Raw genomic sequence first — 17,551 nt, forward strand, 5'->3', positions numbered from 1 at the left:
AAGGTGGGTTTCCAGTCTTTTGCATCCCTACATAACATACTGTTCTACTTATTTAAAATGTATAGTTCAACATTGTCAGTGGGATTGTAAAATGGTACAGCCATTTTAGAACACTATCGCAGTTCCATAAAATGTCAAACATGGGCCATAACTGGTTTGGCTCAGTGGATAGAGCGTCGGTCTGTGGACTGAAAGGTCCCAGGTTCGATTCCGGTCAAGGGCATGTACCTTGGTTACGGGCACATCCCCAGTGGGGTGTGTGCAGGAGGCAGCTGATCGATGTTTCTCTCTCATTGATGTTTCTGATTCTCTATCCCTCTCCCTTCCTCTCTGTAAAAAATCAATAAAATATATTTTTTAAAAAAAGTCAAACATAGTATCTCGAGTTACAATGTTACTCAGCAACTCTGTTCCTAGAAAATGAAATATTCACATGGCATCTTATACACAAATATAGAAGCATTATTCATAATAGCCCCAAAGTAGAAACAACTGAAATGTCCACCAACTGGTAATGTATTTAAAAAGTGTGGTATATCCATACATGGAATACTGCTCATGAAAAACTGAAACACGCCACAATATCAAATAACTTTGTAAACGTTATGCTATTTGAAAGAAGCCAGTCATAAAATACCACATATTGTGTGATTCTATTTATATGAAATTAGAGGCCCAGTGCACAAAATTCGTGCATGGGGGTGGAGGGTACCTCAGCCCGGCCTACACCCTCTCCAATTTGGGACCTCTCGGGGGATGTCCGACTGCCTCCTGCAATCCGGGACTGCTAGCTACTAACTGCTTTCCTACCTGCGTGCCTGATCGCCCCTAACCACCTCTGCCTTGCCCCGCACCCGGGATCCAGGATTCCCTTCTCCTGCTGGTCACAGGCACCTGGGACCTGGGCTTCCCTCCCTCTGGCCGGCCACAGGCACCCAGGACCCAGGCTAGCTTTGCCCGTGCCGGCCGCAACCACAGGGGACCGTGGGCGGGTGGCTTCCATTGGTGCCAGGGACCGCGGGGCGGGCGGCTTGTCCCCCTCCCAGGCCACAGGCACAGGCACAGCCGCTGGCACCCAGGACCAAGGGGTGGGCAGCTTGTCCCTCTCCCAGGCCTTAGCCCCAGCTGCTGGCACCTGGGACCGCGGGCAGGTGGCTTGTCCCTCTCCCAGGCCGCAGCCTGGCTGGTCCCCATTCCTCTCTTTCGAGATCACTTGTGCCTGGCTAGTCCCCATTCCTCTCTCCCCAGTGTTGAGTGTCTGAGCCATTATGGCGTGAGGGCGTGATGACCATTTACATATTAGCTCTTTATTATATAGGATGTCTAGAATAGGCACATCCTTAGAAACAGAAAGTAGACTAGTGGCTGCCAGGTGCTGGAAAAAGAGGGAGAATAGGGAGTAACAATGGGTACAGGATTTATTTTGGGGGTGATGAAAATGTTCTAAAATTAGATAGTGGTGATGGTTTCACAACTCTATATTAAATACCACTGAAATTGTACACTTTAAATGGGTGATATTGTATGGTGTATGAATGATATCTCAATAAAGCTATTATATTTAGTTTGACTTTTTAAAATGTAATTATATTTATAGTTCAATGTTACTACTAAAAATATAAGTTTAGAGTATATGAAGAATTTCCTCTAATTATGATTTTAAATTGCCTTATATAAAACATTTTACAATAATATTCTTTTAATGCAAATTTTAAAAATCAGGGAAATATTATAAAGAAAACAAAAATAAGAACAAATTTACATAGTTTGATATTTCATAAGACATAATTAGATTTCCTACAAGTTTAGCTAAACAACTATACAATAATATTTACAGAAATCCTCTGTTATATATAAAAGAAATACCCTAACACAGTAGAGTCTCATAATGCCTTGGCGAACACCAATTTGATGCTTTAGTATTTTAATATGTTCAAAAATTTTCAAACTCAAGCAAGTTTAGAAATGTCTTCATATTGAATTCCTTCAACTCTGCGTCCTTTTAAAGGGCCCTATAAATGAAAATTGAAGAAAAGGTTAAAAACACACATGTACTTAAAAGACATGAAAATGACACTACACTAAGGAATACAAATTTGCCTTTTCATTTCCCTAAAATACAATTAAAGTAGCTAATATTTCTGTATGTCTATGAACTTTTAAAACATTCTATGGCATTCTCATTAAGAAATTACCATAATTTTCTTCAAAGATATTTGAAACATGTCAACACTAGATACTGTGGCAGCATCTACTAGCTGTTCCGTATCTGCCTCCTGGACAGGGAGATGTCCTAGCTCCCCATATGGCTAGGTGTGGCCTTAAGGTGGAGCTCCAGCCCACACAAGTGAACGGAAGTGATGCCTGCCATTTCCAGGCCCGGGCCCAGGCCAGGCTACCTTCCACCTGCAATCCAATGCTCTCCTTGGTCTGCCTGAAGCAAACTCAATTATAAAAAGCCAATTACTGAAGACGGTAAAGTCACAAGTTAGAAGGGTTGTGGCTCATAAATCACCTTTCAGAAAAGAGCTGTTCCATGATCAAGAAAACCTATTTTGGACTTTTAGAATGAAAAGTAAAACTTTCATAATATTGGTTCCATTCTTAATTTGAAGGTGGTTTATTTTATACCAGATATCACTATTTTAAGCAATACAGATACTCAAACAGGTTTGTATATTTTCATCTTCTCTTCATATCCAACTACTAGTAAAAAGGGGAGGGGCAAACTAGATAATGAAAGTACCAGTCATAAAAACTGTCACAACCTGGGAGCTAAGAATATGGACTCTGGACCCAGACTGCTCAAGTTCAAATCCCATCCTCAGCAAGTGACTACACCATTTTGTGCCTTTTATCTAGGGAAGTAATAATAGGCCTATTATAGTGGTTTTCCTCTTCCAAAAGTAAGTGCTGCTCTGCAATTAACTAGAAAGGCTTTTTATTATATGGATTTCCTCACAGGTTTTATCTCAGTACAGCTCTGTAAGCAATTAAAGCATGAGAAAGGAAGGTGAAACTGTGGGGTTTAAAGTGAGGGAGGGAAGAAAGTACTTCTTAAAAATCAAACAAACTATAAACCAAAGGTATTCAGATGGAACCTAGAATATCCTCCATGGTAATTAGATGTTTTGTGTTTCCCTCAGATGAAAACATGAAGCAGGACCTAAATTGGGTAGTATTATGAAATTAAAAAGTAGAAGAGGATTAACACTGCCACAGAAATATAAGATTTCCCATAACCGTATACTGATTGAGCCAGAGAGAAAAACTTACTCTTAAAAAGATTGATAAAGTCCTCAGTGGAAGATCATACTCCCTTTTCCTCCCCCACCTCTCTAGTTTAACATAGTGACAGGTTCTAGGTTAGTATTGTCAGGAACAAGAAAAAAAACGCTTAAACTACTTAAAATGTGATTTCTCTCAAATAAGGAGATGCTTTTTCCAGAAAACATTCCTGAGACAAATATTCTCTAGCCAGTCAATGATGGGGTAGGAGCCTATGAATTCCTTAAGATAACAAACATAAAATTTGGCAGTTATATACAATTGTTGATAGAGTTCAGAACTTTTATCAGATAATAGACCCGGGGTTTATTATCCCCCTAAAATATTAACACTTGCTTTACTGGAGAAAAAAGGAGATAAAGATATATAATACATAGATCAGGTTTTAAAAAGAATTAGCCAGTTAAGACAAAGCATGTTTCAGATCGTTCCTCCTTCAGACAACTTAAGTCTCCCTTTGTCTCATGCATGGACCTATCACTAAACTATCAATTCTAAATCAATAAGCAATTTTTGTATGTCAGATTTCTTTAATTATTGTATTGATTTTTGATACCTTTAATCCTTTATAAAAGGACATTTAAAAAAATTTATCTCTGTGACTTTTCCCCCATTAATTATGACTACACATTCCCCACTAATTATACCATGCCAAATTGAATTTTATATTAGACTAGAGGCCCGGTGCACAAAAATTTGTGCACTCGGGGGGGTCCCTCAGCCCAGCCTGTGCCTTCTCGCAGTCTGGGACCCCTTGGGGGATGACCACCTGCTGGCATAAGCCCACTCCCCGGGGGATTGGGCCTAAGCTGGCAGGCAGACATCCTTAGTACTGCTGAGGAGGAGGGAGAGGCTCCCACCACCACCGCTGTACTGGCAGCTGTCAGCCTGGCTTGTGGCTGAGCAGAGCTCCCCCTGTGGGAGCGCACTGACCACCAGGGGGCAGCTCCTGCATTGAGCGTCTGCCCCCAGGTGGTCAGTGTGTGTCACAGTGACCAGTCATTCCCAGTCTTTCTGCTTTTAGGGTCAATTTGCATATTACCTTTTTATTATATAGGATAGAGGCCTGGTGCACGGGTGGGGGCCAGATGGTTTTCCCTGAAGGGTGTCTCGGATCAGGGTGGGGATCCCGCTGGGGTGCCTGGCCAGCCTGGGTGAGGAGCTAATGGGTGTTTGCAGGCTGGTCACACCCCCTTCAGGGTGGGGGTCCCCACTGGGATGCCTGACCAGCCTGGGTGAGGGGCTGATGGGTGTTTGCAGGCTGGCCACACCCCCTTTAGGGTGTGGGATCCCCACTGGGGTGCCTGGCCAGTCTGGGTGAGAGGCTGAGGACCGTTTTCAGGTGGCCAAGCCCCCCGCCACAACGGAAGCTCCTAGCCTCTCCTTTTTTTCTTTTTCTATTTTTTTTATTCTGGGATTTATTTACCTTCTATAATTGAAACTTTGTAGCCTGGAGTAGAGCTCAGAGCCAGCCAGGGCGGGTGGGAGGGAAGCTTGGCTTCCTCCATCGCCAGGGGCAACCGAAGGCTCCAGCTCCATGGCCACGGCCCGCTGAAAGCAGGTATCTGGGGTTTGTTTATCTTCTGTAATTGAAACTTTGTTGCTTTGAGTGGAGCTCAGAGCTAGCAGCGGCAGGACGGAAGCTTGGCTTCCTCCACCACTGGAGAAACCAAGCCTCCTGCTCGCTTCAGCTCCGTGACTGCTGGTCGCCATCTTGGTTGGGTTAATTTGCATATAGTCGCTCTGACTGGCTGGTGGGTGTGGCTTAAGGTGTATCGAAGGTACGGTCAATTTGCCTGTTTGTCTTTTATTAGTGTAGATGTGAGAGAAAAAAGTCAGATTATGAAATTGTACATATTATGTAGACAGTTTTATAAAATATAAAGACTAGAAAGGAACAGATTAAAATATTAACGGGAATTATCATTTGGTTGGGTGATTATGAGTAATTTAAAATTTTATTTATATTAAATTGTATTTTTCAGGTTTTATATGAGTGTTACTATTGACTGAATGTGTCCCACCCAAAATTCCTATGTTGCAAACTGATACCCAATGTAATGATATTTGGAGATGGGGCCTTTGAGATCACAGGGGCAAAGTCCCCATGAATGGATTAGTACCCCTATAAAGGGACTCCAAAGAGTTCTCTTATTCCTTCCATCATGTAAAGACATGAAAAGGAAGCAGGCCCTCACCAGACACAAAATTGGCCAGTGCCTTGATCTTGGACTTCTAGCCCTTCGACTTGTGAGAAATACATATCTGTTGTTTATAATTCACCCAGTCAGTGGTATTTGTTACAGTAGCTAAAATGGACTAAGACACATAGGCATTTCTTTGGGAATCAGAAAATGAAATGCTTTAGCAATGGTACAGTCAATAGAGAAAATAAGCTTACAGATTTCTAAACAGGAGAGAAGGTGAACAAAAAAACCAAACTCTAAAATGAAACAAAGACCAATCCAATGAGAAAGAACTATGACACATTTTTAAAGCATTTTGAAATTTCTGTCTTTGCATAAACATACTTACAGTTTCAATGACTATAGTAGCTGAAAATGTCTTCTCATTGATGGATTCTAAGGTACCTTCATTTCCTCTGTAGCCTCCATTTAAAACAAGAATTCTTTTTCCTACAACAGAAACAAATATAACACTGAATGCAAAAAGAATGTCCACTTCTTTCTTCTACTTTTGTCACAGTAAAATGCAATTACACTGAATGAGCATAATGAAAAATAAAACCATTCTCTTAGAAGTTCTTAATCATTTAAGAACTCTGTAATATTCTAAAGTATAGTTTTTAGATACCTTAATTACTATCACATTATGACTCCTCATTTTTTTCACTTATTTGTTGAAGGGATATGTTTTGATTTTAGATTGCATGGTGTATAAGGTGTTTGGAGGAAATGCTCAGAGTCCATAAGTAATCACAAAAAAATTTGTTTCCTTTAATTCATCTCTTTTTAAAGATGGCTTAGCAGTTACATTAAAGTTAAAATATATGCCTGATGTGACTAAGCCAAAGCAATCATATATCCATACAAAGACTTGTATGTGAACGTTCACAGCATTTTATTTGTAACAACCAAAAATTATAAATAATCCAAATGTCTATCAACAGATGAATGCATACATAAACAGCAGTAACAGCAGACTGATGGTTGCCGGGGGAGGGGGGGGTGGGAGATGGGAGACAAGAGGAGTGGGAGGGAATGAGAAGATTATAAAGGAAAAAGAAAAATTGGGCAGAGGGGGTGATAAAACATTCATTATCTGGATTATAGGGATGGTTTCATGAGAGTATTCATATGTTAAGAGTTATCAAATTGTATACTTTCTAAAGGTTCAGTTTATTAGAAAAGAACATTTAATCCATTAAATGAGTTTTTATTTTAGAGGGAAAATTAAATAAAGGATCTGATCAGTGAAGTTTTAGAGACTAACAAGATCACTGCGCCAGCAATGATATCATTATGAAGAAAGTGGATCAGAGGCAAACAACCTGACCAAATGGCATCAATACTGGACACTGTGTTAGTACCCAAATGATCAAGATCATTAAAGAAAAGGACTTGTATGCATGCATATTAGCATAACCAATGGACACAGACACTGGGGTGGTGGTGGCTTAACTGGGGTGGGAATGGCAGGGAGGGGGGTGTCAATTGGGGAAAAAGGAGACATATGTAAAACTTTAGACAATAAAAAAACCAAAAGATCACTAAAGAAAAGTGAAAGCAAAATCATACTAACTTTTACTTTACTATTTCAGGTAGCTAAATATATCTACACTAATAAAAGCCTAGGTGGACTTGGCACCGCCATGGACTCGGGAAACGGTGGGGAAGGCGGGGCGGGCTGAGGGGCCAAGCGGGGAGGAGGGGCTTATGTAATACCTTCAACAAAAAGGTGGAAAACCCTAAAAAAAAAAAAAAAAGCCTAGGTGGCCCTCATGCAAAGTATCGTCACAAGATGGTCATCAAAAGATGGCCATGCGCACAGCGGAGGTGGGGCCCAGCGGCCACTCCGTATGGTGAGACCTGGGGGTCCCGCGGCTCTGCGGTGTGGAGGAGGCCAGTCCTGGAGTCTCCGTCGCCTCGTGCGGAGGAGGCAGGTCGAGGCAGGGAAGGGCAGTTGTGGGCGATCAGGCTGGCAGGGGCGGGCAGTTGGGGGGCAATCAGGCCAGCAGGGGAAGGCAGTTGTGGGCGATCAGGCCAGCAGGGGAGCAGCTAGGCAAGAATCAGGCTGACAGGGGAGCGGTTAGGGGGTGATCAGGCTGGCAGGCAGGTGAGCGGTTAGGAGCCAGCAGTCCCGGACTGTGAGAGGGATGTCTGCTGGTTTAGGCCTGATCCTGCTAAACCGGCAGCTGGACATCCCCCGAGGGGTCCCAGATTGGAGAGGGTGCAGGCCAGGCTGAGGGACCCCCCCGCCCAATGCACGAATTTCGTGCACCAGGCCACTAGTATATTAATAACCAAGAGGCCTGGTGCACGGATTCGTGCACTGGTGGGGTCTCCCCCACCCACCCACGCTCATCCTGGCCCTGCTGCACCTGCCACAGGCTCATGCCCAATAAGTCTGGATCTGGAGAGGCTTGCAGCAGTGCTTACCAGCTGTGAGTCCTGCATCTGGTGCCCATTGGTCAGCTGAGCGGCGCTCCTGCTGTGGGAGCACACTGACCACCAGGTGGCAGCTCCTGCATTGAGCATCTGCCCCCTGGTGGTCAGTGCACGCCACAGCGACTGGTCGTTAAGTCCTTCAGTTATTCGGTCACTTAGGCTTTTATATATATAGACTAAAGGCCCGGTGCATGAAATTCATGCACTGGGGGGGAGGGTGTCCCTCTGCCCAGCCTGCACCCTCTCCAATCTGGGATCTCTCTCACAATCCAGGACTGCTGGCTCCCAACCGCTCGCCTGCCTACCTACCTCATTGCCCCTAACTACTTCTGCCTGCCAGCCTGATCACCCCCTAACTGCTCCCCTGCCAGCCTGATCGATGCCTAATTGTTCCCCTGCAGGCTTGGTCCCCTCCCCAACTGCCCTCCAATGTAGGCCTGGCCACCCCAACTGCCCTCACCTGCAGGCCTTGTCCCCCACAATGGCCCTCCCCTGCAGGCCTAGTTCCCCCCAACTTCCCTCCCCTGCAGGCCTGGTCACCCCTAAACTGCCCTCCCCTGCCGGCCATCTTGTGTGTTGCAGTGATGGTCAATTTGCATACTGGTCATGACTAATTAGCGTATCACGGCTAATTAGCATATCCCTCTTTTATTATATAGGATAACTCTAATATGATTCAATTTCTCTAGATATGTCTGTGTTTTGCTTCTGGGGGAAAAAAAAAATCCAGGAAGGGAAAACTTGTTCATGATACAAAAAGCTTTTTCAGAAAACTGGAAAACTACCATATCACCAAGACAAACAGGATCAGTTATATAGTTATATATGTTAGCAGTTATATAATATTTCTAAAAAGGAAACTTGTATCTATAACTATCAAGTAATATCAAAAAACTGGTTTAATGAACAGAATCACTCATGTTGATGGAATATGCATTAAATAGTCTGCAAAAAGATTTACCTGGTGCTGGAATTACTGTTTCTAAATGAGTCTGGTCAAGTTTCAGCTTGTCTCCAGAGTCAATCATCTTTACAACAGCTGTATATTTGTCAATTACTTCCTGTCATGTAAAATCAACACTTTTATAATAGAAGAGATATGTGGAACACAAATTTAAAAAAAAACAACCACAGAAATAAAATAAAAAGAAATGAAATTCCAATCAAAAGAGTAATTCCTTCTATAAACAACACTATTTTCTAGAAACCATTTACTATTTCTTAGTCTATGGTTCTTAATAAAGAATTCAATTCAAAGCTTAGGTTAAGGTTTTCATCTGGAAAGAATAAAAACTGGTGATCTCAGAATAAGATTTTAAGAAATATAGTGAGAGGGATAATTTCACCTAGCTTCAAGGACAGTGGAAGGGCAATTTATGCATGCACAGGCTGGGTGCTGAAATGAGCTATATTTAGGAAAAACAAAAGGGAAGAAAGGACTGGAATGTTGATTATTAAGTTTTAAAATCCTAGAGCAGTCAAAAGATACTCTCTTAGGGCAAAACACACGAGAGGACTCCTTGGAACTCTGGGGGCACAATTATATTGCCCATCATCATCAAAGAGAATGCATTTTTCTGACTAGCAAGGTGTGCACACTGAGCCTAAGAAGTGCCAATGGGATCTGATACGTACTATTTGCTCCAGTAAAAAAGCAAACAGAGATTAAGTATAAACAATGGTTGAAAATGAATTATTTCTCCAATGATTATGAATTCATCTTTCCTTTTATAGAACCGTCAAGTACCTTAGACATTTGCTTTCTGCTACTAGGAATTGATTTTTAAGGAGTATCAAAATGGATTTACTCAGTCACCCACAACTCCTTTCACAAATTTCATTTTTAACTTCATGTTCTTACCTTAACAATGCCTTTTTTCTTGTGATATTTCTCTCCAAGTCTTTTGGTTATAATTTTCACAATTATTTCCTAAAAATAACAAAAAAAGAAAGACAAATTATTTTTCTGTTTTACTCCTTCATTTTAAACTGTGTTCACCAAAAATCATCATAAAATGTGACTGCTCTGCTAAATAATAAAATCTGGAGTTGTAAGCCTTCCCAACAATGGCACTTCCTTAGTAATCTTTCATTCCTTCTTTCTCTTTTTATTAAATACAGCTACCAAGAGGAAAAAATATATATCTAATGGCTGATTTCCATAGTAAAGATTTCTTGAAATCTAGGACTTTTATCTATAAACCTCAACTCTTTTAACTCATGTCCTTCATAAACAGCTTCTTTCTCTCTATCCACTTAAGGAAGTGAAAAGTGTTAAGGATGTTATACTGTGGTATTCACTATTGATAAAAATGCAAATGGCAAGAGTCTCACTGGGAATCCTCAGGACATGACACTGTCTACAGCAGGGATCCTCAAACTTTTTAAACAGGGGGCCAGTTCACTGTCCCTCAGACCGTTGGAGGGCCAGACTATAGTTTAAAAAAAAACTATGAACAAATTCCTATGCACACAGCGGGGGCAAAAACACCCGGCGGGCCAGATAAATGTTTTCAGCGGGCCGCATGTGGCCAGCGGGCCGTAGTTTGAGGACCCCTGGTCTACAGTGTTCTTTTCTCATTATGTTGCTTTCAATTTTTGATACAGATGAGATACCTCCAACATTAGCTCCAGCTAAAAGTACTGGTCTAATTCTCAAATGTGAGAGAAATCTGGGTTTATTTAATATTGATGCATTCAGAATTTGCCTCTTCATTGTTGTTTCCTGATGTGGATTAGCTGTGTAATGGCTGATAATGGAAATTAAACCATCTAACTTATTGTTATATTCACTACAGTAATTCTACATTTGCTACTTCAATTAACAATAACAGAGGTACTAGATCAGGGGTGGGGAACCTTTTTTCTGTGAAGGGCCATTGGATATTTATAACATCATTCGAGGGCTATACAAAATTATCAACTTAAAAATTAACCTGCTATATTTGGTCAAACATTTAATTAACTCACTTGTAATGCCTTGGCCTTACTTAATTTCTCAGGACTTATATGGCCTGCAGGCCAGACGTTCCCCACCCCTGTAGATGGTCATGAGTACTTCACTAAACCATACTAAAAACTGTATGGACAAAAATTCAGTAAGGACCTTGGGGGATGATAAACATGTTTAAGAGAAGACTTGAAAAAAATAAGAAAAAGAGAGAAGACTTGAGAGGGGGAAAAAAAAGAAAAAGAGAGAAGACTCTTAAGCTTTTGTTTTACTAAGACTTTCTAAATGAAACCAAAAAGCATCAAAACAGCTTCTCTGATTCAGCCAGAGGACTTCTGGGCTAAATCTAAATCTCTCTAAGGCCTTCATTTAAAGACAGTTCATTACATCATTGGACTTAATGACAATTGCTTGCAATAGATCTGTTCAAAACCTTTCTTTTCTGAGTTCAAAAAATGAAGTTCTCCAATCTATCTCTGTGGACTGCTAGCTATTTTAATAAACATAATGCCCTTTGCAAAATAAGAAACACACTGAATCATTATCATTTTTAATGTAACACTCTGTAAAAGGAACTATGCAGAAAAGCTCAATAATTTACAATATGAGAAAATTAACAACAGAAAATAAAATTTAATTTTAAGTTTTGTCAATAGGAAGAGAATTTTTAGACTAAGTAAAATTTGGAATGTTTTGCCTTTTTTCTTTTAGTTTGTTTTCTTTTTCCTTTAAAACAATGGTTCTTAACTAAGGGTACATATAAGATTCACCTGGGAGGTTAGTGAAAATGTGCATTTCACACCAGGACACTGGATGGTGGGAGTACTGAATCAGGTGTATTTTGAAATCCCATGGCTTACTGTAGCCTAAGTTTCTGTGTCCAGAGGCCAAGTACATGTAATAAACTGTTCTATTATAGAGACGGAGGTACTGTAAGCATAGGATAAAAACTTTCTTAATCACTCATGGTTCAGAATTAACTACTGCTTTAATCACAATTTTTTTAAAAAAACACATTTTTATTGATTTCAGAGAGAAAGGGAGAGGGATAGAAAGATAGAATCAATGATGAGAGAGAATCATTGATTGGCTGTCTCCTGCATGCCCCATACTGGGGATTGAGCCCGCAACCCAGGCACGTGCCCTTAACTGGAATTGGACCTGGGACCTTCAGTCCACAGGCTGATGTTCTATCTACTGAGCCAAACCAGCAAGGGCATTTAATCACAATTCTTGATTACATTTTCATAAATGTTCAAATGCTAGCTACTTTAACAGGGGAAACTAATATAATTTATGGATGGTCTCTTCCCTACATGTCCTTCCTTTACTAATAATCTTGACCCAAATTCTACTCAGAGACAAAGTCAGGGTGACTAAAGTTTTCCAGGAAGCAGTACTATTTACTAGTTGAGAATACAACCCACTGAATCAGATTGCCAGGAAAATCCTGGCTCACCACTTCCTAAATGACCCTGAGGAAAATTACTCAAATACTTTATGCCTCAGTTTCCTCACCTACAAAATTGGAATAACAATAATTACCTTATAGGGCTTATATGAGAATTAACTAAAATAATTTATCTAAAATAAGTATTTTATATTTAACAGTATTTTTGTATTAACTTATTTCATCATCTGTCATGTGATCCTAAGGTAGAAATGTTTCCCATTATATACAAATATAAAGTAAATCATGGAAGCTAAATTATTTCCAAGCTAGTGAGACAATGACTATGAAGATTTGAATCAGAACTTTGAACTTCTTGACCTCTGAGGTTATTACTACTCTCATTTTTCAAATCAGAAATTCTCTAAATAGCACAGTACTTTTCACTCTCCTGTTATTGACCAAACCAACTTCTTTAAGAATAATGAAGGCACTCTGAAGGTTTTATGGGAACTCCACATCTCAGTAAGTTGAAAACAGAGCATCAATCAATAATAATTTAAAAATTATTCAAATGTTTACAAATTGTTATAAAATTATCTTAAAATAATAAGCAATAATAAGTAAGCAACAAAATACAAATATTTCCTTGTAAAATTAAAACCTTTTTGTTTTTGTATAAAGTACATAAATGGGTACCCTAAGTTCAATAAGATGTAAGTTGAAAACAAGTACTTTTGCATTTACAATTCTATTTAATTCCATTTCTGAAACTACAATCTTTCGTCTTACGGCAAAAAATGGAAAATAATTGCAGGCTTAAATTCAAGGTGCCATAAACAAGTTTAGCATTAAACTCAAGGAATATTACCAGCCTAATAAACAATGAAGTAACCCTCCAATACAGGTGCAACCAATAATTAAAGATCAAATAGAAACAAAACTTACTGAAGTTATATCTATCTATGTAGTTTATATACAGTTGAGAAATTTAGTCATTTATACCAAATACTACTTAAATCATTCACTTGAAATTACATTTAGAACTTAAGACACTCCAATTGAATACGTACAGGTTGTAGCCAGTAGTCTGTTCGGGCAGCTCTTTTCTTTTCCTCTTCAATCTGTAGAACACACAAGACAATTATTTAAAAAATCTCTTTAAAATCCTCAATTTGTATGAATAACATTCTATTTAGCAAAAGAACAACAGAAAACACATACTTCTCAGAAGATCAATAATGTAATTTGCATGTAACATGTTTTTACAATTAGTTTTGATCTTTTTAAAAAACTTGGTTTAGCCCTGGCCGGTTTGGCTCGGTGGATGGAGCGTCAGCCTGCGGACTGAGGGGTCCCAGGTTTGATTCCAGAGTCAGGGGCACGTGCCCGGGTTGTGGGCTCGATCCCCAGTGGGGGCGTGCAGGAGGCAGCCAATCGATGATTCTCTCTCATCATTGATGTTTCTATCTCTCTCTCCCTCTTACTTCCTCTCTGAAATCAATAAAAATATATATAAAAAAACCAAAAATCCTTGGTTTAAAAATAATATGTCATAAAGCTCCCAACTGACCAAGAAAATAAACACAAGCAACCTCTGCTCAGGCAATATTGAAGGCAACCTGACAGCGCTACAGTACTGCCCTCCCCCTGCTTCCTCCCATGTGACTGTCATGAACTAGAAAACAGGCAATGTTTTCATGTGGCAAAAACAACACTTATAGACCAATTTAACACAGCACGGTTAGGTACACAGTCTTACAATAAAAAGGAGCTTCTCTGTTTGATAATGATAATAAAGCTTGTAAATGGAGGGAAAGAAACATACAATCAAGAGAGATGTACATCAAAGGGTGATGGAAAGAACAAAAGGCCTACTTCATAATACTTAAGGGATTAATACAACAAGAGGATATGACTCTGGTAAATATATATGCACCCAATGCAGGAGCACCCAAATCCATAAAAAAAACTTCTGGAAGGTAACAAGGGAGAGATCGACAGCGATACAATCATAGTAGGGGACTTTAATACCCCACTGACATCACTAGATAAATCCTCTAGACAAAAAAATCAGTAAAGAAACAGCAATCCTAAGTGACTCACTAGATTAGATGGATTTAATTGACATCTTCAGAACATTTCACCCAAAGCTACAGAATATACATGCTTCTTAAGTGTACATGGGATATTTTCAAAGATAGACCACATATTGGATCACAGGCAAAGTCTCTCCAAATTTAAGAAGATTGAAATCATATCAAGCATCTTCTCAGACCACAATAGCATAATATTAGAAATCAACTACAAAAAAAAAAAAAAACCACACACAAAAAAATTCAAACACTTGGAGGCTGAATAGCATGCTATTAAACAATGATTGGGTTACCAAATAGATCAAAGAAGAAATTAAAAACATCCTGGAAACGAATGACAATGAAAACACAACAATCCAAAACCTATGGGACACAGTGAAAGCAGTGTCCTTCCAAAACTCAATCAAGAAGAATAAAAAAATCTCAACAGGCTAATAACTAAGGAGGAAATTGAAGTAGTCATCAAAAAACTCCCAGCAAACAAAAGCCCAGAGCCAGGCAGCTTCACAGGGGAGTTTTACCAAATATTCAAAGAAGAACTAAAACCTATCCTACTCAGACTATACCAAAAAATTCAAGAGGAAGGCACACTTCCTAGTTCTTTCTATGAAGCCAGCATTACCCTAATTCCAAAACCAGATAAAAACACTACAGAGAAAGAGAATTACAGGCCAATATCCCTGATGAAGATAGATGCTAAAATCCTCAACAAAATTTTAGCAAATCAGATCCAGCATTACTGGTACATTAGAAAGATCATACACCATGACCAAGTGGGATTTATTCCAGGGATGCAAGGCTGGTACAATATCCAGAAATCAATAAACGTGATATATCACATAAATAAATTGAGAGACAAAAATCACATAACCATATCAATTGATGCAGAAAAGGCACTTGACAAGATCCAGCACCCTTTCCTGATAAAAACTCTCAGCAAAGTGGGAATAAAGGGATCATACCTCAATATAACAAAAGTCTTATATGACAAACCCACAGCCAACATCATACTCAATTGGCGAAAACTAAAACCATTTCCCCTAAGAACAGGAACAAGACAGGGATGCCCGCTTTCACCACTCCTGTTCGACATAGTACTGGAAGTATTAGCCATTGCGATCAGACAAGAAGAAATAAAAGGCATCCAAATTGGAAAAAGAAGTAAAATTGTCATTATTCGCAGATGACATGATATTGTACATAAAAAACTCCAAAGACTCCACCAAAAAACTACTAGACTTAACAAATGAATTCGGCAATGTAGCAGGATACAAATTAACACCCAGAAATCTATGTCTTTTTTTATACACCAATAATGAACTCACAGGAAGAGAAACTAAAAAAAATCCCATTTACCATTGCAACTAGGAATAAATTTAACGAAGGAGGTAAAGGACCTGTACTCAGAAAATTACAGGATGCTGAAAAAAGCGATAGAGGAAGATATAAACAAATGGAAGAATATATCATGTTCATGGATTGGTAGAGTCAGCATCATTAAAATGTCCATACTACCCAAAGCAATCTATAGATTCAATGCAATCCCCATTAAAATACCAACGGCATGTTTCAAAGACCTAGAACAAACTCTCCAAAAATTCATATGGAGTTAAAAAAGACCCTGAATAGTGCAGCAATCTTGAGAAAGAAGAACAAAGTTGGAGGGATCATAATACCAGATATCAAGCAATACTACAAAGCCACTGTTCTCAAGACTGCCTGGTACTGGCACAAGAACAGATATATAGACCAATGGAAGAGAACAGAGAACCCAGAAATCGACCCAAGCCATTATGCTCAATTAATATTTGACAAAGGAGGCAAGAGCATATAATAGAGTCAAGACAGTCTCTTCAATAAATGGTGTTGGGAAAATTGGACAGATACATGCAAAAAAAATGAAACTAGACCACCAACTTACACCATACACAAAAATAAACTCAAAATGGGTAACCATAAAACTCAAGATGGGAAACCATAAAAATCTTAGAAGAAGCCATGGGTAGCAAAATAGCAAACATATGTTGTAGCAATATCTTTACTGACACAGCTCCTAGGGCAACGGAAATTAAGGAGAAAATAAACAAATGGGACTACATCAAAATAAAAGGCCTCTGCACAGCAAATGAAACCATCAACAAAACAACAAGAAAGCTCACTGCATGGGAGAACACATTTGCCAATGTTATCTCAGATAAGGGTTTAATCTCCAAAATTTAGAGGAACTCCTACAACTTAACAAAAGGAAGATAAACAATCCAATCAAAAAATGGGCAAAGGGCCTAAATAGACACCTTTCAAAAGAGGACAATACAGAAGGACAAGAGACATATGAAAACATGCTCAAAGTCACTAATCATCTGAGAGATGCAAATCAAACCAAGGTACCATCTCACACCAGTCAGAATGGCTATCATCAACAAATCAACAAACAAGTGCTGGAGAGGATGTGGAGAAAAAGGAACCCTCTTATACTGCTGGTGGGAATGCAGACTGGTGCAGCCACTGTGGAGAACAGTATGGCATTTCCTCAAAAAATTAAAAATGGAACTTCCATTTGACCCAGTCATCCCACTTCTAGGAATATATCCCAAGAAAACAGAAACACCAATCAGAACAGATATATGCACCCCTATGTTCATAGCAGCACAATTCCATAGCTAAGATTTGGAAACAGCCTAAGTGCCCATCAGCAGATGAGTGGATTAGAAAACTGTGGTACATCTACACAATGGAATAGTATGCTGCTATAAAAAAGAAGGAGTTCTTACCATTTGCGACACCATGGATGAAACTGGAAAGCATTATGCTAAGTGAAATAAGTCAGTCAAAGAAAGATAAATATCATATGATCACACTCATTAGTGGAATATAATGAACAACATAAACTGATGAGCAAAAACAGAACCAGAGTCATTGAAGCATCGAACAGACTGTCCAACCTATGAGGAAAGGTGGGGGTTGAGGGGCTAAGAGATCAACCAAAGGACTTGTATGCACGCATATGAGCATAGCCAACGGACACAGACTGTGTGAGGGAGGGGGGGGCGGGAAAGGACAGGGGGTCAGGGGGAGAGGGCATGTACTGGGGGAGTGGGGGCGGCTGGGAAGAGGTCAATGGGGGAAAAAGGAGACTTATATAATACTTTAAACAATAAAGAGTTAAAAAAAAAAAAAGTAAGAACAAAAGGCCTACCGG

The 17,551-nt window shown here is 39.6% G+C and overlaps 1 protein-coding gene across 1 annotated transcript in view; it reads right to left on the bottom strand.

Moving 5' to 3' along the window:
* Window positions 1-1,907: 1,907 nt before the first annotated feature.
* Window positions 1,908-17,551, bottom strand: part of KIN (Kin17 DNA and RNA binding protein) — a 31,240-nt gene continuing 15,596 nt past the window's right edge. Inside the window, exons 9-13 of the mRNA XM_070408806.1 lie at window positions 13,330-13,380; window positions 9,778-9,846; window positions 8,878-8,977; window positions 5,824-5,924; window positions 1,908-2,012 (exon numbers count right to left, since the gene is read on the bottom strand). Of these exons, the coding sequence (XP_070264907.1) occupies window positions 1,950-2,012; window positions 5,824-5,924; window positions 8,878-8,977; window positions 9,778-9,846; window positions 13,330-13,380 (384 nt within the window). The 3' untranslated portion in view covers window positions 1,908-1,949. The remainder of the gene's footprint in view (window positions 2,013-5,823; window positions 5,925-8,877; window positions 8,978-9,777; window positions 9,847-13,329; window positions 13,381-17,551) is intronic.

This window comes from Myotis yumanensis, unplaced genomic scaffold, assembly GCF_028538775.1.
Source record: "Myotis yumanensis isolate MYYU_CA2020_CCGP unplaced genomic scaffold, mMyoYum1.0.hap1 SCAF_1, whole genome shotgun sequence".
Lineage (NCBI taxonomy): Eukaryota > Metazoa > Chordata > Mammalia > Chiroptera > Vespertilionidae > Myotis > Myotis yumanensis.